Below are 24,061 nucleotides of genomic sequence, written 5' to 3'. Positions count from 1 at the left end.
AGATTGAGCTAAGTTACTGGGGGTTTTGTTTTAATTAGACAAGATGGTTATTCACTCAGCATAGTCTCACTTTCCTGAAAGGTGAAGTTAAGTACCACAGTCCTCAGCCCTTTAAAATCTGAGACATTGGTCAAAGCTTTTCAAATGTGTTCCAGTATGATATTACTTATTATTTCATTACTTTCTAAAGCATGTATTGCCATAGGAGATAGGCACTTGAAATTCAGAAATTAGGTAACTTGTATAAACTTTTCACATTGAATTTCTGAAGAAAATAAACCAGACACTTAACACAACTTTCTGTTCATTATTAATACCTTAACAAAGAACACCACTGAATTTATAGCCAGCATCTAAACGGGTCTATTATCTAAACTAGCAACCCACTATGGTTATTCTTGTCATACCTTCTAAAATCTGTCTGTTGGATCCTGCAGCTCCTTCAAGAGAGTGATCATCTGTAGAGACAATTATTGGCAAGTTAAGCCAAATGCAATGTATCCTTCTAAACTTATCAATTCTGTTAAGCTTCAGAAAGGAAAACTACTTTGAGTGGACCATAAGGTTATTCATGATGGCTTGTGATAACTCTGGCTAGAAAATTTAGTATCTGCTGTACCAGAATGAAGGTAAAGAGCAAGCTGAAATTTCAAGATGGGGAAGAAGAGAAGGGAAAGCCTGTGTGTGCGCGCGTGTATAGGGGTGTGTGTATATATATAATATATTTTACAGACACACACACACACACACACACACACACAAAATACTCCTGTTTATCCGAAACCCCATTATCCAGATCTCTACAGTATCCAACCCCTTTTCATTGTCCCTCAGCATGAGACACCTGCGGCTGAAGGTATGTATCTCATGCTGGGGGACAAGGAGGGAATTTGGATAACGATGAGGTTCGGATAACGGAGCACAGACCCTCCACAAGGATTGCAAGGAGGACGATGACGACGAGCAGGAGCCACTGCTGCCCTTGGCTAAGGGGGAAGCCACCTTACTACTGCATGGTTCCTGTAGCAGTAAAGGGAGCTCTCTGCAGCCCAACTGTGGCTTGAGCGAGCGGGGCTATGGCAAGAGGGCTCCCCGTGCAGTCTGGGGACAAGGAATAATAGGGTTTTGAATAAATGTGAATGCACATGTGCATAAAATGTACTATAAAATGCCAATCCCTGACGACACAAAGTATGGGGGATTGCAGTAGAGGCTGCAGTCCTGGCAAGGCAAAGCAGAAGCTATACTTTGAACCTTTGCCTACACATGTGAATACTTAGGTGGACACATCTTTTGGGATGTAACCAAGCTGTATGCATAGCTAAACCAATATAACAACAGGTATAATTTTTTATTAAAGTTGTATGAACTACATGACATAACTTGAGCTGGTTTTGTTAAGGGCTTTTTGAAAAGCTGATACCTTTAAGTTTTCCTCTACACAAACAAGTTTACAGTTACAGTTGCATATTTACTACTAAAAGTATTAGTATAATTTATAAGTATTAGATTGGTTCTCATTATTGCAATGCTGAATTTACTACAAAGCTTACAATGAAACAACAATTATATGCCTCAAAAAAAAAAAAAAAAAAAAAACCAGCATGGATTTGGATGTACCACGAGATGCATTAGGTGGATAAGAACATGCCACTAGCATTCTCCTTTTAGAAACATTTCTTCCATATGTGCTGGCTAAAGCAAGCTGCCAGCATCTTCTCATCTATACACAAAGATCTGTGCCAGTAAAACTTAATGGCACATACCATCTCTGGTATATGGCCTTTGTTTTCAGACAGACACTTACCATGACAATAATCCTGATTGTGCGAGTGTCCCTTCCCATGACTGTGATCATGAGAATGCCCATGGCCATGTTTGGATTCATGGCTGTGACCGTGACCTCCGTGACTGTGTCCATGGCTGAGAACACCATTAAATAGAGAATGACTGTGCTCATGCCCTATAAATAAATATCACTGTCAGAATACTGTGTACCTGAATATTAAAGAAAAAGTATGCTTACATTCATTTCTAAAATACTGAATATCTACCTACTCCATAAGGAAAATAAAATATATTTTTTTCCATGTAGGTCAGGTAGAGAAAAACTAATACACATAATTCAAAATCTAAATTAATCCAAGTTATGTTGCTGCATAAAATATTTACTGAACTCGAACAAGAAAGTCAAAATGCTTTATCTGTTACTTTTTTGAGCCAAGCCATTTTAGACCACCACTGAAATATCCTGCACACATTTTTGCTCGACTGTAACACACACTTCCAGCTCTGTGTGGTGAAAGTGGCCATACTTTTCTGCTGTGTTTATACTGATTTTTTAAAAATCAATCACATTAAAAAGTGTGTAAAATACTTACACTACTTCCATCTGTCAGGATGAGTTACAGTTCACAGACTACATTAGAAGGCCTGATGTCAGCAAAAAGTCAGAGCAATATTTAACATATAGATATTTGTGTATATAAATCTTGCATTTAATTTGAAAAACAATGCTAAACAATTGCAAGAACTACTGAAAAATTTTCTTCTTAGATTTAAGATTTTTTTCAGCTATTCTCCTGTAAAATGCTCCACCTACGGCCATTTCAGTCTCCTATTTAAAGAGAAAAATCTTTTGTATAAATGAAAATTCTTGCAAGTCTCTTCCAATAAACTACAAGTTCCAGACAGCAGATTAATTTTTTTTTTGGTTTCCAATTATTGGGAGTTCAATAAGGAGGAAAAATGGATACTATCTTAGTAATACTGAAAAAGCCAACGCTGTACATGACTCATTAGGCTTGCCACTGAAAGACACACAACATGCAACATGCAGACCCTGGTTGGAGGGCTAATTGTAACTGAACACAAATTGCCAAAAAGGAAAGGATAATGAGAATTACAACTGTCATACCAGAGCCATGTGAGTGTCCATGGCCTCCATGTTGAAAAACAAATATTCCTATAAGATTCACAAGGAATCCTAATATAGACACAGGAAGAAGTCTCTCATGATGCACATCAGGAGGCTCCAATGCTCTCTACAAAAAGAAGCAAGTTTAGTGCATCATTTATAATCCTACCACACAATTAGAAGCAACTCCAGAAAATAGACACAGTATTACATATCTGATTTGATGCAGGAGTTTTCTGATACAATATCCAAATCAAGAGATTAATGATAATGAATTAGAAATGCTGGTAGTCTAGAAGAATTATGAAAACTTAAACCTCAATACCTATATTTCTCCTTGTTTGGAGGTCATTCACCAAATATTTTGTACGTCTCTTTTCAAATGGTATTTTAGAGCTACATTTCACTATCATCTTCTTCATTATATTCTGTTATGGCATTATTCAGCTCAAAACGACACCAAGACATTTTAGTTCGCAGTTATACTGGGACTATGTAAAATTTTTTCTCAGTCTGAAGAACCCCTCTTTTCTCTCAACAGGTGAGGTAAGAGAAGCAGCTGAGTCTCTATTTTCTTGGAGTTTTAATTACCCCTAAATCCTATGTTAAAAACTGAAACAAATTTACCAGAACCTATTATGGACATCACTAAAACACTCTGGAATTACTTTTTTGTAGTTAGCGATGCTTCCTCTGACACTGTTTAATCCTGCAAACATCTCTAACAGACTAGGAAAAGGGCTAAAAAGGAAAGAAGTACCTGCTCATCTAGCATGTGAATGGGTGGGAATGAACCAATGCTCCAAAACTGGACCGCTTATTACCAGATGTCAGTATAAAAAGATGAGGCCCCCGGCATGGGGAGCACTATAACGAAAAACCTACTCCCACATTCCCAACAGAAAAGGCAAGCTGCCATTTTACCAGGGTACTTCTCTGAGGCTTCCTAATGGTCTCCCTACTTCATATCAGGCTTTGGGTTAGTATTTTTTCTGGCTAGCTTTTGTAGTCTTAGGGTACATCTACACTACGGGGGGAGTCGATTTAAGATACGCAAATTCAGCTACGTGAATAGCGTAGCTGAATTCGGCGTATCGCAGCCGACTTACCCTGTTGTGAGGACGGCGGCAAAATCGACTTCCGCGGCTTCCCGCCGGCGGCTCTTACTACCACCTCCCCTGGTGGAGTAAGAGCGCCGATTCGGGGATCGATTGTCACGTCCCAACGGGACGCGATAAATCGATCCCCGAGAGGTCGATTTCTACCCGCCGATTCAGGCGGGTAGTATAGACCAGGCCTTAGAGTAAAGTTTTCCAAAGCATTTAAGTGACTTACAAGCTTATGTCTCATTAACTTTCCATTAACTAAGTCACTTGTGAAAATGGGACTTCCTGCTTTTGAAAGTTTTACCTTTTGTTACTATCAAACAAATAAGCTACCTGTCAATAGAACAGAAATCTAAGAAAACATACCTGCAAGTGTTCAGATTGTTACTATGACACATTTATTCAAGACGTCTTCTAGGCAAAAATTAACACTACCTCCTAATAGCATAAAAGCCCGTTTCTCTGCTCACTCATTTTTCTTCGCAACGATCAACACTACCGCTGCTGTTTGACAAGCTCATCCCTTTCTTTCCTTCTGACAAACATCTAATCTTAACTTCTTACTTAGAATGCTCTGTCCACATAAAATGCTCATATGGCTTCCTTTTGTTTTCTAGCCTTATTTTTCCTTTAATAATGAAAAGGAAGTGCCATTCCATGGAATACTATACTGGCTGCGGAAGAAAAAGGTAGACCTGACAGAAGTTAGCATCATTCATGCAATCAAAATACGTTATTCTGAAAGCTAACAGACACTGAAAAAAGAAGATATTTATACATGTACATCCAACACTGACTCCAGCTGATCTTCTCTATTCCGTTCAGATGTCACAAGTTTAATTGGTTGTGAATATGACTACTCATCATCCATTACAATAATGCTTAAGTTGTCCTCTCCCCTTAAATATACACTCCTAAAGAGAAATGGAGCTTCTGCAAAGGTAAACATTTTTTCAGGGGAGATTTATTGACTGCAATTGACTTCAGAACATACCTCAACGCCTTCAGAGAAAATGAAGAATGCTGTGAAGATCAGAAACAGACCATTTACAAAACCAGCCAGTACTTCTGCTCGAACATACCTAGAATCAAATCAGCAATGCCAGATGTTACCTCTCCTTTTTATAAACTGAACATCCAGAAGTGTTTAGAGTTTTTAATTTCAATATATCAGAGGCAGGATGGTACCATGAACTGGACTATAGTTTATTCTTTCACCCCTATTGTAGCTATGTAGAAAGGAATTTTTTTAAAAGAAAGACTGACGGGGAGTTTTGAATGTCAACCAATCTGATTTTTATTGGCTTTGATATAAAATGTAGTAAATTATTTTCCATACTGCAGCAAACACTTTTCAGATGATCTCAAAGTGTATTACATAGGGAGGAGAGAATCCCCATATTATAGATGAGGAAAATGGCACAATATTAAGTGACCTGGACAGGTCTCTCAGAAAGCCACCAGTAGAGTGGAGATTAAAACTGATGTCTCTTGACTCCAGTCCACTGATATAAACACTACAATAGGCTGCTTGCCCTTCACCAGTTGTTTACTGTTTTTCAGATATCAGATCTGTATGAAAGAAATGGTTACTTACCTTGTGGTAAGTGTTTGAGATGTTCTGTGCATGTGGAACCTACTTATGGTGCAGCAGCACCCCGCACAGGTGTTCTGAAGTTCAAATAACAGTGTCCAGTAGGGGTCATGCATATGCCCCCCCTCACAACTTGTTCTTCCTCATTTCCTTCACTGCCCAGAGTCTCCAAGCAGTGAAGACGTGAGGGTGGGTCATGGGAGTCATACGCACAGAACCTCTTGAAGAATAACAATTTACCACAAAGTAACAGCTTCTTCTTCATGTTCCTGCACATGTAGCTCCCAGTTACAGCAATCAACTAGCAGTTCAGTTAATTAGGCAGTGGGAGCTAGGAGCTTATCTTCCAAGCTGAGCATATCCCAATCAGCATTCATTCCAGACGTTGATACCAGGGAGAGTAGTGGTTGGTCAGTGGGTAGAGAACCATGTTACTGCTCTACAAATTTCAATGACTGCATCTCTGCTGAAGCATGCTGTCAAGGTAGCTTGAGTAGAACTAGCAGTAACTTGACTTGGTATCTGTAATTTATGGATGACATAAGAAATCTTGATACAACCCATCTAGATAATCTCGAAGACGAGGCTGCTCTGCCTTTAGATGCACTGTCATTTGCTTTAAGAAGTCTAGGAGATTTTCTGAACAAACTTGTCTTACCAAGATAGTACTAATGTATTGACATCTGGGGATGAGTGAGGCCATGGGGGAAAAAAAATAGACCAAAGTGTATATATTGATTAATATGAAGGTGCAATACAATCTTAGGGATAAACTTAGGGTGATGTTGCATGATCACCTTGTCTGCATGGAACATTGCATATGGTGGATTAGACAGTGTCTGGATTGGGATGGAATCAACTGAGATTTCTTTAAATTGATTTTCAGTCCTAACTCTAAGAACAGGCCCAGAATCCATTTTACTGAGTTGGAGACCTGCTGGCTAATTTTCCTCGGATTAACCAACTGTCAAGGTGTGGGTACACAAATACCCTGACAATGTAAATGAGTGGTTACCACCAACAGACACTTTATGAAAATTCAAGGTGCAGCTGAGAGACCAAATGAGATGACCCTGAACTGATAATGTTCCTTCAGTATTGTAATGAAGAAAAGCTTTGCGTGTAACAGATATACCACCACATGAAAGTGTATGTCTTGCAAGTTGAGAGTACTGAATCAGTGCATGGGATCTAATGACATATGCCAGAGCTACCATGCAAAACTTTGGCTTGGCCATATAAATGTTGAGGAGCCTGAGAGCTAACAAAGATTACCACTCCCCTTTTTCCCTTGGTATCAATAAGTAAAGGGAATAAAATCCTTTTCCTCTGAGGTGAAGCACCACTGGCTCTACAGCATTCAGCTCTAATGGAGACTATATCTTTTGGTGCACAAGACTCTCGTGAGGTTGGTCCCTGAAAAGGGGTGGGGAGGAGGTATGGCGTACCATGGCAAAATTGTAGAGCATACCTTGTTGAATGACCTGCAAGACCCAACAGTCTGATGTTATTAAAGTCGAGGCATCCTTGCGCGGGCGGGGAAGGGGAGAAGAGAGAGAGAGGGGCAGGAACCAAAGGTCAGGGGTGGTATCCACAGATTGGGTTGGCATCCTTGACTGAAGCATTATATTTGTTGTTGGGATGGTTGAGAAGTAAATGAAGCAGTTGTTTTCTGCTTTAGGAACCTCTGTCCCTTTCTAAACTGATTTAGTTGTTTCTGATGGTGCGAGGATGCAGATGATTGAAATCTCTGTCAAGAGGTATTCTAATATACTGTTACCTTTTAGAGCTGCAAGTATAAAGGCCAAAGTTCTAAGCATGGCCCAAGAATCTTTCAAAGGGGGCAATGTGTCATTAAACAGGTCTTTTCCATCAAACAGTAAATCCTGTTCGATAGTCTGCCGTTCTTTAGGTAGATCTGAGGCAGACAACCAGGAGTCTGCCTCAACCAATCATCATGGCAATTCCACTGGCCACTGATCGAGTCTTTGCGTCTGTAAAGGTCTGCCTGGAGAGACACTCTAGAAATCCAATGTCCCTCTGAACAGATCAATTTAAACTCCTCCATTAAATCAGGAGGTAGTTTGTTGGAAAAATCTGCTGCCTTGTCCCACTGTATAGTTACTTCTAGCCAACAGAGCTAAATAGTTCACCATCCTGACCTGAAGGGATGTCGAAGAGTAAACCTTGCAGCCAAGGGGACCTTTTTCTCATCTGACAGATCTGTAAGCTTGTTTGGCTCTAACTTATTGTTGTGACTAACAATGATGATGGCAGTGAATGCGAACAAAAATATTCAAACCCTTTAGGAAGGACTCGATACTTTCATTCAGCCCTTCTCAAAGTTGGGGTGATAGATGCAGGGGGCTTGCCCATAATTCCTTGGCAGCAGCGAGAATCTCTATCAATTCTGCTCTGAGCAGCTGGTAGCAAGATATCAAATAACTTGCATGTCTTGTCCTAGAAGTTCCTTTGTAGCTGTTTCAGGATCATCCCACAGATGAGGTTTTATCTGGTGTAAGTATAGAGAGAGGTGTACGTGAAGGGCTATTGTGAATTTCTCCACACTCTTCCTCAAAGGATTTTTTGATTCCATATTTGGTTGAGGTATTGGCAGAGAACAGTGTTTTGATGGCTTTCTCAAGGAGATTCTTGGGAGACTAAAAGATTTGGTAGCCATGAATAATGAGGAGACCAATAAGGCCTTAGTTGAAATCCACAGGCAATGGGCTTAAGGAGGCTGTCCCCAGGGAATGAAAGCTGATTCTTGGCAATGGGGGGTCTAAAGGTAGAGTCCTTAGGATAAACTATTTTATCCTAAAGCTTAGCTCAAGGAGGAGACAATGAAGGTGGAGAGGTTCTGGAGAATGGTCCCTACTGGGTGCTTGGGAAGAGTCACAGATGATAATGAAGAGTCTTCAGAGTGGGGAACTGCACTAGAAGGCATTGCTAAAGTATGAGGAGTAGACAATTTACCATGATTATGGCTCCCGGAATGTAGTGATATCTTCATGATCGGTATCCTGGGTTGTCCCGATTTTCAGCTGGAATGAAGACTGAGGGGAATAACCCAATAAAGGGGAGCATAACTCTGGAGTTATTCTGATGTCATCCATGTCCCTGAAATGGAGAACTGAAAACATCTCTGGCAGCACTTACGAGAAAGAGGAGGAGTCTGGTACCACTGCTGACAGGTTCTTCTTGCCTGAAAATTATAGCCTCAGCACTGCAACAGCCAATACCATCCTAGTGGCTCCCTGAGCTGGTACTGAGGAGTTAGCATGCAAGTGCCCTGGTACAGTAGCCTCTGCATGTACCGGGGTATGCTATGACTGCTGTTGCTGCTGCAATGGCACTGAGGAAACCAATGCTGAAAAGTCAGTCCTTGATCTCTTTGGGCTGCTGAGGGAAGCTGGTTTGGCAGAGACGCTTTCTTCCTTGGAGATATCGGCGCCAATGAGGCCTTGAGCAGTTCCCTCAGTATCCGTGACTCTGCCTTTTTTCTTTTGCAGTACCAGAGAAGAGGAGTGCAGCCTAACTGCAGGTTTGCCTACATGGTCCCTGGGCTTGTGGATAGCTGGAGCGTTTGCCTGTTCAACTGGATGAGCTTTAGCGCTCTTAAAGGAGGAGTGATGCCTCTTAGGAGTTACAGAAGTCAGCATTACCCCCCTAGTCTCTGGGGCATTGGCAAACAGGGGCACTGCCATTAAGCCTGAGAGTCCTTGAAGCTCTAGCATGTCAGTCTGATTGAGGTCTCAGAGTTCTCCAATAGAAAGAGACTTAGTCTGTTTTCTCTAACTTTCTAGGTGCATTTTATAAAAGCTGTGCAGACATCCCCTCAAAATGTGCTACGAGGCCTCCCTGCTCTCCCCAAACAAAGATGACAGACTGTGTCCCTTCCTACAGATGGGTACAACTTGAATCCTGACAAGCAGGGAATAAAGTCTGAAACTGACACGGTAACTGACTAATCTTACTGACTGTACTAAACTTAAAAATAAGTTTATTGTTTAAACTAAGTAGCCAAGGACTAAATAACTAATACTAAGTTATAAGGCTAATAAATTGTAACAGTAACAAACTATACTAACAGAGAAATAACAAAATGTCCCCACTTGCTGCCGAAAAGCAGTTAGAAGGAACTGAGGATGAACGGGTCATGCTGCCCCTTCATGCCCATGGAGGAGGAGCCGGGTGAAGTGCACCGGTGGGCATGAAGGGCTCCTGCGCAACCCCTACTGGAGAACTCCTATGTAAGCGATGTTGCTGCACCGTAAGTGGAATTCACGTGGAGAGGAACTAGAATAAAGCTTTTCTCAGTATTCTCAAATCTTCCCCACTAAGATCAGCCACTAAAGGGAAGAGTATTTTCATGCTGCAGGTAAATGGTTAGAGCCAGGAAAGCAATATTTTGCCCACCATTAACAGTTTTATATGGATAATTGTTCCCACTAGAATGTGAGCAAAAAGTTAATTTTCACTTAGGACTGCCACTGGTGTTTTTAAAATACGCAAACAGTGTCAGTGTTTCAACCACTCCAAAAGCAAGCAGAATCAGCTTAGCATGGTATGTAGTATTCCAATACAGGGAATACTCAAGTTAAGACTGTGGGAAAACAAAGTCCAAAAAGAAAAGCTGTTTCAACTTTGGCTATCACCCATTACGGTGGATGCTAGCAGAAAAAAAAAAAAAAAAATCAGTAGCAGCTGAACAATATGCAATGTGACATTTCGTTTTGCAACGTGATTTGTGTTTCCATTAATATTAATCAGCAACCAGTTCTTGGAAGGGTCTTAAACTTTACCCCAGAAACATAACACTGTAATTGTATTTATAATTATGCTACACTTCTGTAGGAGACACACTTGGCTACTTATGAGCCAGTTTCATGAAGTTCAAGTTTAGTTCAATATTCCCCCCACCTTTTTTTTTTTTAAATGAACAGTTAATTTCAACAGTTTCCCCAAAATTTTTCAACAAAAACTAGTCATGCTACACTTTCCTCAGACATGGCAACAGGAAGTGCTATCTATGCACTTATGAAAATATATTTCCTATGTTATAAGAAGCTAAAATTTCTTACCCATATGAGAAAGCATCATTTGATCTCCACTTTGAAATGACAGAAGCTGCTAATCCGGCCAGTAGAGCAGTACAGTCAAAGAACATATGAAAGGAATCTGATATTAGACCTAAACTGGAAAGGAGCAGAAATATTTCAGTTAGTTCCATAAGGCCATATAAAGTTTGAAAATCAAAGTGCTTTTAACACACACCCCACCCTAGCAGTGCACACTCCTGTTCTTTTTGTGTCCGAGATTATAAATACTCATTGCGAATTACTGAGCAACCTGCAGGTGGGGGGCTATCTGAATCTGGCTTACCTATTACAGAACTCCCATATAATGCCCTTAACAATAGTTATAATGCTTTAAACAACACATGGAAAAAATTCTATTACTGGAAAACAAGGTTAGACTTCCTAAGTCTGTATACATAACATTTAGAAGCCAAAGTTAAAAGGGTCATTATATGCTAAAATCCCAACATGGTTCCATGTTTTTTGACTCAAGACTTGATCATAGTCAATTAGTTACAAGCAAAAACATGCCTGCTTTTTTAAACTGCCAACTCAATCTAGAATTTAAAAATATATAAAAGAAAACAATCTGATTGTGCATCATAGAATAAAGATATGGCAACTGAAACTTAATTCTCTCAATATATGAGTCAGAAAAGAAGTCCGCTTCCTTCCCCCCTCCAATAACGCCATTGATTCTATTGTGCTAGTAGGAGAAAAAATGTGTCAAGCAAAGCAAACACGTGAATCATTACTACTCTGGTTTCTCTTCAGATCATATAAATCTTTCGCCTTTTACTATTGTGGCAGTGCCTAAGGATTCTAAACAGAGATTAGGGTACCACTATAATAGATACTGTACAAAAGCCACCACAAAGACAGTCTTTGCCGCAGAAAGCTCACAAACAGATGATTGACCTTCCAGATAGTGGAACGAAAGGAAGGGGGAGAGGACAACATGAAAGTAGAAACAGGTTCGTTGGTACAGGCAGTATGGATAGACTAAAATCACTGATTAAAATTGGAAATTTGAATCGTTTAATAAATCAGCAAGCAGGAAACCTTGATTTAAATTATAATTTTATTTTTGTTTGTACTCTAGTTCTTTAGGAAAAGATTGATTCTCATAGGTTGAGAACCACTAAAATATTGATTTGCAACTAAATATACCCTTTATATTATATTTGGTGCTTCTTTTTGCTAACCAGGAGGATATATTATACATTTATTTAAGCAAATATAGCTTAATTTACATGTATTTAGATTAATAATATTTATACTTATTATGTTAGAAAGTGGTGACAGGCATTTCCTAGTGATTAATTTTTACTTCTTATTTGTGTCAAGCTCTATTTGGATGGAAGTTAACTACCATTTTAAAATGGTAGTTATTAGTTAAATAAAAATTATCTTAAATGTACTTGATAGGTAAGACAATGTTTCAGAAAGATTTTAGATAAAAAGATTTTGCATTTGAAATTAACTGATTTATCAAGCAAAGGAAGTATTATTTGTAGTTAGTGAATTGAACTGATGGTTTTGGGTCGTCATTCCCTCAAGATTTTAGAACTAATAGATTCTCATTCTCTCTGTTAGTTTTTATTCATAGGTTTATTCCATTTTTTCAGCTTCCACTTGGTTTCTTAACTTTAAATGAACAAGTCATTAAACTGAACTAGCTGAATAAACTGAAAAGAGAAAATATTCTCTCTGCACCTGCTGAAGAGGCTACTGCTCTCAAAAGCTGGTTTAATCACTTAGCCAGTGATTTCCACCAGTTTAGTGTTTGTCTTTCTTTGCTTAATTTATTTTATTTAAATTTAATATATGATAGTTAGTTTAATGCCTTACCATAGGCTGCCATAATTTAAAAAATAAGACTGTATTTAATTTAAATTAAAAAAATCCCTTTATTTTAGTCATCCATTTTTCAATCCAACCTGTAAGGATCCGCAGGTCTACAGCCCAGGTTTGCAGAGTCCTGGGCAACCCACACCTCCAGAGTGCCACTGAGGAGTCAGGCAAAGCACCATCCATTCATTACTGGAGGGTTAGGAACCGCAGAAAGTACCGCCCAAAGATGTCAGCGCAACTGAACCTGGTGGTTGCCTGATTGGTGCACACCAACTATTTAAGCCTGGAAGCTGCTCCATGGAACCATCTAACCAACAATTCAGACTCCGGCTTGCCACTGCTACAGACCTTGTCTTTTCTCCCCCATCTTACTCCTGACTTAGATCCAATCCTGGCTTAACCCTGCTATCTGTTTTCCTGACTTGGCTTGGTAACTAGTCTCAGCTCTTGTCTTTGACTCCAACCCAGCAGACATCACTGGCACCGCTGCCTACACCCTGGCCATTATACAACCTGGGACAAGTTAGCAGTTCTACGTGGTTGACAGCATAACCAAAGCCATAGGGCAGATGCATTGAGTAAGGTAACACGTGTATTTAGTCATTTTTCCAGAGAACAAATTTACTTTCAAGCTTGAACCAAATGTGTGATATTGCTCCCAATACATTCAGACAGCACACAATCATTTCAGGCAATTTCTTTCTTTAAATGTGCATACTGGGTACTATGTATTATCAGGATTGCATGTAAGGTGTGCACCATAAAATGGCATTCAAATGCCTTTCTACAGTGCCTATTAATATCAGAAGCCACCGTGCATTACTGAACTGTGACAATACACAGTCTCCAGTAACTCAAGCAGCCAGTGGTCACAAAAGTGCTAACATAGCAGGAAACAGGCACAACAGTAGAGTAGGTAGGGCATGTTCATGTTAAAGACTTTTTATAAAATCTAATACTGTAATTCAAAAATGTTGTTGTTTTCAGGGGTGGGGAAGAGAGGAATCCCAAATGACAACTCAAACAACCTGCAACTTCTTTTAAGGCTTTGGTTGGTCCCGAGTTCATGAGCAGTAAATTGAGCCTAATGTATACCATGCTGCCAGAAGCTGCAATAGTGTGAAGCAGCAAGTTGGAAAGACTTGCAGCTCCTTTAGGAAGGAATGTTGTATTTTTAACTCAGCAGTAACAGATATTCTCTGAAGGAGACTTAAACCAATATCAGCATCTGCTTCAAATCATAATTAATCTTACACAGCAGCACCTGGACTAGGTGAAATGAAACAGCACCCAGTTCTTAATGCCATTGGACTTCATTCAAATGCAATGGACTTCATTCAAATGTTGGGTTACACTCATTTGTAACATTACATTTAGAATAAAAGGAAATTTTTCTGTAAGGCAATACATGCGCATACATCACAAACATAATTAAGCAAACAGCTTTCTTTGTAAAGGCCAAAGAACAGAAAGGTTACTTCTGTAGTTCTTTGAGGAAAAGTTACTTCTGCATTTTCACACGTCTGATGTACCTTCCAGTGTTGATGCTTTCACAAAAACAGTACCATTTCACAGGACTGAAGATTAGGAGCTAAGCTTACATGAAAATGCAGAGGCCATTTCAAAGAATCGCCAAAAACTTCCCCACGTGCAATTACATAATATTTTAGGGTCAGAAAATGTTTTTAAATGGACTTGTGTACTTGTGTACTTTTGTTGATTTATGATCTATAGCAGCCAGATTTATTTTAAAGTTTACTTTTGTCTTTTTACCTATCAAGAATAGAAAAATCTATTCTTCTCTGATTGTGCTGCAAGACGTCCCGCGTTCCTAGAAATGTTTCCTGTTATATCTAACACTAATTTAAGGGGAAAGGGAGTTTAATATTTGGGCAAAGAAATATTATAGATTATAGATTAATAATTAAGGTTAAATAGATGTTAACTAAAAAACAAATCCAGAATTTTAAGTAGCCTTACTTAAGATTTCTCCTGAAAATGCTCAACTTTATCTTGGCTCTTGTGCGGTCCTCCAGTTAATCTTTAAGCACAGACAGGACCTGAATTTCTAATGTAAAAAAGGCAAACAAGTAATTTTATAAAGAGATCTTTCAGACCTTCTTTACCTTAAAAAAAAAAAAAAGTCAACAAATGGCACAAACCACATTTTTCCCTTTAGCAGGTTACCTATACAAAAACATAACTATTTTCAATTAAACTATTTCAGATTCTAGAGTACATACTGTTTTGCTAGATATAGGTGAACACTGGAATTTTCAAAAGACACTAAGGCTAGGTCTACACTACCCGCCTGAATCGGCGGGTAGAAATCGACCTCTTGGGGATCGATTTATTGCGTCCCATCGGGACGCGACAATCGATCCCCGAATCGACGCTCTTACTCCACCAGCGAAGGTGGGAGTAAGCGCCATCGACGGGACGCTGCAGCGGTCGATTTTTCCGCCGTCCCTACAGCGGGGTAAGTCGGCTGCGATACGTCGAATTCAGCTACGCTATTCGCGTAGCTGAATTTGCGTATCTTAAATCGACCCCCCACTGTAGTGAGGATGTAGCCTGAGTGAGGTAGGTACTCAATCCCCTTTGTATTTCAGTGGGGGCTAAACACCTAACTAACTTAGGCTTCTTTGAAAATCCCAGCCATATATCAGATATAATTAAATTTAGATAATCTTCTAACATAGGAGCTTCTGTTTTACATCTTAGTAACCATTCAAGTGAGGAGTATGTGACGGGGCAGCTCCGCCCCACACGTGACTAGCCCCGGAAGCGACAGACAGGTAGCTCTGTCAGCGGACGTCCCGCCCCGCCTGTACTGGGCATGCTCCAAATGCTCCGCGAGTATAAAAGGAGGGAACTCAGCTCAGTCTGGGCGGACAGCTGAAGGAGAAAGACCTAACCGGGCAGCTCCTGCAGAGGACCAGCCGACGCTCTCAGAGCCGCTCGGAGCGGAGGCTTCTTCCGACCGGCACGAACCCTACCGAGGGAGGAATCAGAGGAGGCGATGGCTCCAGAGACCCGCGGAGGACCTTGGGATTCGTGGGCAACCCCGACTCCCAAACCAGTAGGAACCGACCCGGGGTGGGTGGCAGACTGGTACCTTGCCCCCAGTAAGCCTCAGCGTGTTTCGGTAGGACCACCCCCGCTGAGCCAGCAGTAAGGTCCTGCTGCCCTGTAAACCAAGGGCTTGTTCTATGGACTTTGGCCACTAGGCCGCGCTGCACTGTAGACAAGGGCTAATTCCCTGCACTCTGGCCATTAGGCCGTGCTGCCCTGTGACGAGGGGCGTATACCGTCACAGGCTTGTTCTATGGACTCTGGCCACTAGGCCGTGCTGCCCTGCAACCAGGGGCGTAAACCCTCACAGAGTACAACATGAAATCTACTTATGCAAGTTTTGTTTCCTATTGCAAAACAAACTCATTAATTCCTTATTTTTTGAAAAATCCAATACAATGTATTGGAAAGCCAGTATTTCACACTAGTTAATTTTACAGTTCCTCCTCAGTGAACTGATTTTAAAATACTGCTTTTAATTATAGGGTACATACTGAATATTTCTAGTTTGTCAAGAGAATTCTTTAATGTGTTTTGACAAAAGGGACTAGACCCGCTACATTGCTAGCGCACCGCTAGGTAAGAAACTTGTCTTTCATTTTTTTCAGAAGTATATTTTGTGAGCAAGGGGGCACTTTGGAACAATTTATAAACACCACAAGAATTGATATCAAATTTTTGCATTTGTACCTGGAAAAAAATATCTATCATATACAGTTGGTTGGCATAGCAGCAAAAAGATTCTGAAGTGTGAGAAGTTGCAAATCTTTTCTTTTCAAAGGACATATACCAGTTTAGCATTTTGCATAGCCAATGTCTCTCCTAAACTGCCAAATTCAATTTATCCAAATATATTTAGATACAATCCACTACATTTAGAAACTAATCATAATTTGGAACTTTTGTAGTCATTACAAAGATTTTTTTTTAAAAGAATGATGCTATCAAGACATGTTCTAAATACACCTCTACCCCAATATAACGCTGTCCTTGGGAGCCAAATAATGTTACTGCGTTATAGGTGAAATCGCGTTATATTGAACTTGCTTTGATCCGCCAGAGTGTGCAGCCTCGCCCCCCCCCCCCCGGAGCACTGATTTACCACATTATATCCGAATTCGTGTTATATCGGGGTAGAGGTGTAGCTAGGAGGCTGTATCTGTACATAGCCATTGCAAGCATCATGATGCACTAATTCTTCCATCAAAGCACAAAGTAATTTGTCATGCTGTATAAAAAACAGCAATAATGTATGGCCTAAAGAGAGGTGGTAGGTGGAAAAATCAATCCTTTTTCTACAGCTAATCAGAAAGAAGCATCCTTTAAATTCAGTGACATACCACAAGGAATATCACGCTTTTGGAATCAATCTCAAATCCCACAAACGTTTGAACTTGTCTGTTATATGCAAGCATAGCATTTTTTCTTTGCTGCTAATTCTTACATATATTTAGCTTTTCCCATCAGCCATCAATTGTCTAGGCAATATCAGAACTGCTAAACTAAACAATAATTTTAGTTGATGATGCTATACCTGCAGTGACCACTGCCAAGTAGAAACTTTACCATAACACTGAATTTATCAAGTACCTCTAATCTTGCACAATAACAGATTTTTGTGTGTGATGTTCAAGACCCATTTGCAAAAGAGAAGCAGAAGTAGTAATATTGTTCTCAAACTCATTGGCAAAGCTCTACAATTACTACTATTTACATCCATTATCCTTTGGCTGCTGTAAATAGTTGTGGCCATATGAAAGAAAACACCTGAGAGGGAAGGTATTTCCCTGTCTTAACATCCCACACATAGGTTAGTGGCATAAAGAATTCTTGCTTTTTTAGGGAACATAAACTAGCAGGTAAAGCATGAAGATGTTTTAATTAAAAACATCTTCACAAAACTGGGCCATATATGTGAAGACAGGCAAGGTAAGTGATCCAAAGCGGTGACAGTATAGGTATCAGGGACAAGAAGATCATTTTGGATGTGTAAAATGAGATATTATTCAAAATTTGTTTTCCAGCACTTATTAACTTTACTCCATTAACATCTCTCTGAATTCTGCCATTCATTACAGTACGTAAACTGAATTCTCCCACTATTTAAAAAAAAATGGACCCGGAACAAAAAGATAAGCAGCAACCAAGTGTTTATTTTCACACTCAGTAAACCAAAAGTGTTCACATTCTCTATATTCCCTTTTCACACTCAGACCGATATTGGGAAAACATGCATATCTGAAATACTTGTTACTCTGAGTAAAATTCTTTGCCAGAATTCTTTTCTAAAAAGCAAAGCCTTCATTCTAGGAGATTAAAAACAGACATTTAAGATATAAATAGGCATATGCCTATTTATTTGGACTGTGAAATGTAATTTGAATTTGGACCTATAAAAAGTTATCACAATAAGCATCATGTTACTAGTGATTTAAAAACTGATGCATTATTTCCATTGTTTCATATTACAGGTCATTCATACACAATGTTCTGTGCAGTTAGTTATTGCTGCATTAGTGCTAGAGATTGCAAAAGTCAACTGGGAAACTGCCAAGTACTCTCTACAGTCATATAAATCCAGATGTTGAAGATAACAAGCTGTTGCATGGTATGCTAAGTGGCTCATCTCACCAGGACCATGTAACCAGTACTTCATAAACTTCATTGGCGGCCTACTGGTTTCCAAATACAGTTTAAAATGCTGGTTTTGATCTAAAAAGCCCTAAATGGCATGGAATCCACCTATTTGAAAACTGTCACTTGACCACTGCTATTTTTAATTGTTCTCACTGCACTTTCCAGGTCAGATTTTTAACAACACTTAGCACTGGTCTAACTTTAATGTCTTGGCAGAACATTACAGTCTGGCATGAATATTTGTTAAGCTTACATAAAGATCAGACCTTTAAAGATAAAGACCTTCTAAATGCAAATATGTCTGATTCTTAGCCAATACCTGGTTTTCTAATCCTTTTAAATCTAAAACTATAAAGTAGTACAAATTCAGACGCAAATATCCAGTCACGACACACACACATGCTCACTTGTAAATTTACAGAAATTGTATTGTACATAAGATTCAACTTATACCCTTACTCTTACTGTAGTCTTCATTATAAGATTTTTTTTAAAATGTGTGATAGCTGTAGTGACAAGCATTAAGACTATTCTTGATTTACATGAACATTTTAATCTTCATAAGAAATATTTTAGCCACTTTTAAAAATCTAGCAGATATTTACTTCTGAAGATACTACTAAAGGAAGCAGGATGTAACTTTTACAAGATTAGTAATGAAATACGTAGCCTTTCATCACTGGTTACTAGTTCAAACTCAACCCAAATCAGAAATGAATAAAGGCTGTTTCTATCTCTGGCTCTTTGAAGGTCTACATCAGGGATCAGCAACCTTTGGCAGCACACACTTCCACCCTCTGCAAACTGTGTATTCCTGTGCAAACTTTTTAGTTTAAACTCTACTTGTTATTAGAAGCCTTGTTATTCCTCTATTTTGAATGTTCTTCTAGAGCAAGGGTCGGTAACCTTTCTCACACGGCTCGCCAGGGCTGGGCCGGTTTACTTACCGCTCCAGGCCAATGGGGGCGGCAGGAAGCGGCGCAGGCTGAGGGATGTGCTGGCCGCCGCTTCCCGCCGCCCCCATTGGCCTGTGACGGGGAGCCACGATCGGCTGAACCTGCGGACGCGGCAGGTAAACAAACCAGCCTGGCCCACCAGGGTGCTTACCCTGGCGAGCCGCGTGCCAAAGGTTGCCGACCCCTGGTCTACACGATTTGGGTTTGACTGTCTCAGTTATCAGTAAACAGATGTCCAGATCACAGAAGACCACCTCAACAACTAGCACGCCTGTTAGAAGTTTCAGTAAAGGAATTCAATGAACAGACTATTCTCATATTTGGAGGTGACCCTTCCAAGCCAGTATGGGAAAATCTGAATTGTTGCCATCTGTGTTGTTCCTATTCCAAGCCTGTTACTTCAGCATCTTTCATCAACATTAAATTCAGAAATATTGTTAAAAGAAATTAGGAAAAACATGCTATCCAAATTTAAATGAATAACATTATTAACTATTTTATAAATTAATCATGTGGTTAATATATACCAAACAGAATATAAAAGATCAGCTGTTCTCAAACTGAGGGTCGGGACCCTGTTTTAATTGATAAGGCCTGGCATCAGACTTGCTGGGATCCAGGGCCGAAGCCCCACCACCCAGTGCCAAAGCCCCACCACCCAGTGCCAAAGCCCAAGGGCTTCAGCACTGGGTGGCAGGACTCAGGTTACAAGTCCCAAGTGTGGGGCTGAAGCCCTTGGGCTTTGGCCTCCGCCACCCTGGGTGGCGGGGCTTGGGTGTTGGTTTCCCCCTTTCCCCACCTTGGGTGGTGGGGCTCAGGCTTCGGTCCCCCCTCCTTAGGTCATATAGTAATTTTTGTTGTCAGAAGGGGGTCGTGGTACAATGAAGTTCGAAAAACTCTGATCTAAATTAAAAATAATCCCCAAAACACTTGGTCTGTAATTTAAAATTCAGAACAAAACAGGTTATAGTCATTAGGAGTGAATGGTTTATACACTTGAAAATTAGCTACCAGTGATTAAAATGACACTGAAGTACGTTTTCAAATGTTGTTCTGATAGGTCACTTTCTAGTCCCTGAAATATAAGTAGTACAGACTTTATAAATCAATCACAAGTGTACTGGGAATTAGGATTACAGTTCCAAAAGTCTTTATTGGTCCTTACAATTATCAGTTCTCATTCCTCTTACCCCAATTAAAAACTGGAAAAGCCATTCCACTATAGCCAAAGGCTTATCGCACACAGGTTCAACTACCTTAGTTAGGAGGAAGATCACAGGAAGGGTGGTATTAGGATTACTTTACTGAAGAGTCATCCTTCTTTGAAAGCTAATCCTTCAAACAAGGTTATTTCTAAAAAAATTTAGATCTGAATTGAACATTTCTTTCTCTAACTAGGTATCTAAGGAGGACTGTTCCAAGATGCCTAGAATGGAAAGGAAAACAAAGGCTTCTACCTTCCTCATAGTTGTTGGGGGGAAAGTTAGCCTATCAAATGAAGCTGGAGTGCAATGTCCTGGAATCCTGAGGCAATACTTGTTATGACATACGTATATCTGCTGCATGCAGTCTCCAAATATCAGGGACTTTACACTCAAATAAGGCTCTCCCCCCGCAGGAAAGATCATTTAGATTAAGGTAGGGTTCAAATTTAAGAATAGCTATTCCTAATTAATTCCCTGTGGGGAATTATTCTAATTCTGAAATAAAAGCACCTTCCAGAATAACTTCCTGTATACACAAGCTCTAAGTAAAGAGGTGAACATCTTTGGCCATCAAGTGTGCTTATGCAGAAGCAGCTTCCTAAATAGGATATGATAAAATATGTTCCTTTGGCAAACAGCAAGGGATTGCAGAATAAGACATACAATACAATCATATATCTGTTTACAATATACACTCAGACCTGGTCTACACTTAAAAGTTAGGACAGCAGAGCTTTGGTGCTTAGTGGTGTGAAAAATATAATTTATAGCTCTGACCTAACCCCCACTGTAGATGCAGCTAGGTCAACAGATTCTTCCAGCGACCTAACTACTGCTGCGGAAGAAGATGCAATACCTACAGCAATGGAAAAACCTCTTCCATCACTGTAGGAAACATCTACACAACAGCGCTAGAGCAGCATAGTTCCAGCGCCATAGCTGTGCCACTGTAGTGCCCATACTATGTTAGATAGTATACTAGGTGCTAAAGAAAAGCCTCCGATAGATGCCAACCTTTCGGAGCTTAATTCTACAATGATAAAACAGTTCAAATACAACCGTAGTCTTGTGTTTAAAAAGATCTGAAATCTTCTTTCCTTCTTAAAAAAAAGACTTTACACACCATAAGGTCCAATACACGAGACATTGTCTTGAGCCTACTAGGACATTATAGGATTGCAGTGGTGACAATTTCCCCAAAATATCATTAAAACAATCATGTCACATCACACTTACCCACAACACTCAAGATCAGTCTCCAACAAAAATATTTTGCAGCAGACTGGGACACTAATATTCATAATAAGGGACAACTATAGGGGCAGCCATAAAAGAACAAGAACAACACATTTCTTGAAGATGTTTCAGATATTGGGATAGTTTTCAGCTACACCAGTGGCTCTCAACCTGTGGTCCACAGACCCGTGGGAGTCTGCAAACTATGTCTAAAGGGATCTGCATCTCCATTCAAAAAATTTTAGGGGTCCACTAAGCAATACTACCAGCCTTTTTGCTTTGACAAGTTTACTCTGATGCAATACACAAAGCAATTTTTGTACAAGATATAGCTTCACAAAACGTGTTACACACACAAACAGGTTTCCTTCCCTTTCTACCACACTCATGTTATTCCACGGTTTCTTCCTTGTCAAACTTAAAACAACTGCAATACAAGTTATGGAAACTGCATTAGAACTATGTAGTTAAAGCAAATTTATCTGAATCTAACTTTAAGACTGCATATGAAACTTACATTTGAAAAGAATGGTTGGAATGAAAATTCTAATCTCTACTATAAGAACATAATAACACAATAACTTTAATGCAAGTCTAAATCTTCAACTGATGTAAATCAGAGGCAGTAAGAAATGTAAAATATAAGTGTTAATGTTCCAACATAAACCCACAAAGGAAAGGAAAATTCTGGGCTATGGTAATCAGTCCTATAGTGCCTACCTACATCATTAACAGACTTGTCAAACTTTTATCACCTGAAAACACAAATTCCCTGATCTTGATTCATTTTATACCACACACAGGGCTTAAATGTATGCTTACTCACACACAAATTCAGATAAACTTATGGGTCAGATAAACTTGTGTGGGAACAAAAATAGTGGAGCATGAAAACCTCTCCGACCACATCTTTTCTAGTGAACATTTCCAACATCTGAGATTTTGCTCTTAGCTTCTCCCATTAGGACAGAGACGTGAGCAGAATATTCGGACACACCTAAGGCAACAATATCAAGTATCAGATTTGAAATCCTTTGATCACCTGGCTCTGTTATACATCCTTCAAAAGATCAGTTTTAGAAATCTCTAACATTAATCCTTCCTCCACACCAGAATAGTCTAATTATGCCCACAGCTAACTAGTCACAATTCTCAAAATAACTACAAAGCCAAAGTCAGGCAAATCTAAACGATTAATTGCCGTTCTGTGCCATCCAAACAATGGCGAAGCAGCAACTCTTTTGATGAAAGCAAAGGATTTTACCATATGTTTAGAGAGACATTTAAAAACAATCATAAAAGGGTAACAGGAAAGAGAGCTTTTCACCTCTAGGTTAGTGCTTCAAGTAAGGCCCACAATAGAAAACTGTTAGTCTAATAGACCTTTTACGGTTTGTGAAATCAAACCAAAATCTGAGTTCACAAAGCAGGGACCCACTATTGGCACTAGCTGACACCTTTGTGGTCAGTCTCTGTAGAATCCAAAACCTGAATGAATACAAAGACTGAAATCTCTCATCTTAAGGACAGTCCCTCTATCAACAGAGAGGCACATCCATGGTGCAAAGAAATGTCATTGTTTGTACACTTCCTTTTAAAGGGGATAGATTATTTCTATTTACACTGGTGAGCACCTTAAACCAGCACCAAAGTCACTTCACTTTTTTTATTTCAATTTTTACTATTAAAGTATTTCATTTTGATTCTTAAGCTTTTGTCCTGTCTGTGTCTTGTCTAGCTTTATGAGTCTATGAGTTAATGATGCATATTGTTTACCTATTCCAGGATGTTTCAACTCCACTTACGGATACAAAGATAAGGGCACTCTATGCAGTGTTGCTTCTGCCTCTTGGCTATCAGTTTATCAACACTTCCACCTTTCAAGATAAAGGATCCATGTGGTAGGTGGAGGAGGGGGGAGGGCAACTGCAGCAATCCCCAAATGGTGTAGTGCACCCCAAAGCCACCATTACTCCTCTGCCCTGAACCCAGCAGACACAGCAGAGGAGATGGGGTCAGAAGCCCTCTTCAGCAATATGCAGGATAATACCTGAAAGATGGACCCAGGAGACCAGCACTGGCTATGTAATTTTTATACCTAATTTCTGGGGTCTGTCTAAGCATGGCCATTATACACCTTTCAAGTCACACCCTTCCTTAATCCGAGTTAACTCCCAGGTGTAGACAGGAGCTCAGACTAGCAGGGTGCAATGTCAGGGAAGGGGCAATCACAGCCCCTCCATCACGAAGCCAATGCTGTGGGAATCTTTCTTCAATAATTCAAAAGCCTCAGTCAAGCCTGGTTATCAATCTGAGACCCAGAGCCATTGCCTCCTGGGAGCTTGAGAGACAAGCATGGCCCTGAAACTGATGGTAGCTGGAGGGGGGGGGCTGTCAGAG

At 39.9% G+C, this 24,061-nt stretch overlaps 1 protein-coding gene across 3 annotated transcripts in view; it reads right to left on the bottom strand.

The window, feature by feature from the left end:
- SLC30A7 (solute carrier family 30 member 7) overlaps positions 1 to 24,061 on the bottom strand; it is a 51,539-nt gene that overhangs the window by 26,707 nt on the left and 771 nt on the right. Inside the window, exons 3-8 of one of the 3 annotated variants that reach the window (XM_065554286.1) lie at positions 14,533 to 14,620; positions 10,702 to 10,815; positions 5,018 to 5,105; positions 2,918 to 3,044; positions 1,808 to 1,963; positions 408 to 458 (exon numbers count right to left, since the gene is read on the bottom strand). In XM_065554286.1, the coding sequence (XP_065410358.1) occupies positions 408 to 458; positions 1,808 to 1,963; positions 2,918 to 3,044; positions 5,018 to 5,105; positions 10,702 to 10,787 (508 nt within the window). In that variant the 5' untranslated portion in view covers positions 10,788 to 10,815; positions 14,533 to 14,620. The remainder of the gene's footprint in view (positions 1 to 407; positions 459 to 1,807; positions 1,964 to 2,917; positions 3,045 to 5,017; positions 5,106 to 10,701; positions 10,816 to 14,532; positions 14,621 to 24,061) is intronic. The other 2 variants (XM_005300893.4, XM_065554285.1) reach the window with 2 other exon arrangements.

Source organism: Chrysemys picta, chromosome 8 (assembly GCF_011386835.1).
Source record: "Chrysemys picta bellii isolate R12L10 chromosome 8, ASM1138683v2, whole genome shotgun sequence".
In the NCBI taxonomy this organism is placed as follows: domain Eukaryota; kingdom Metazoa; phylum Chordata; order Testudines; family Emydidae; genus Chrysemys; species Chrysemys picta.
Note: the sequence above shows the minus strand (reverse complement) of the source record. Positions and strands in the feature narration are given on the sequence as shown.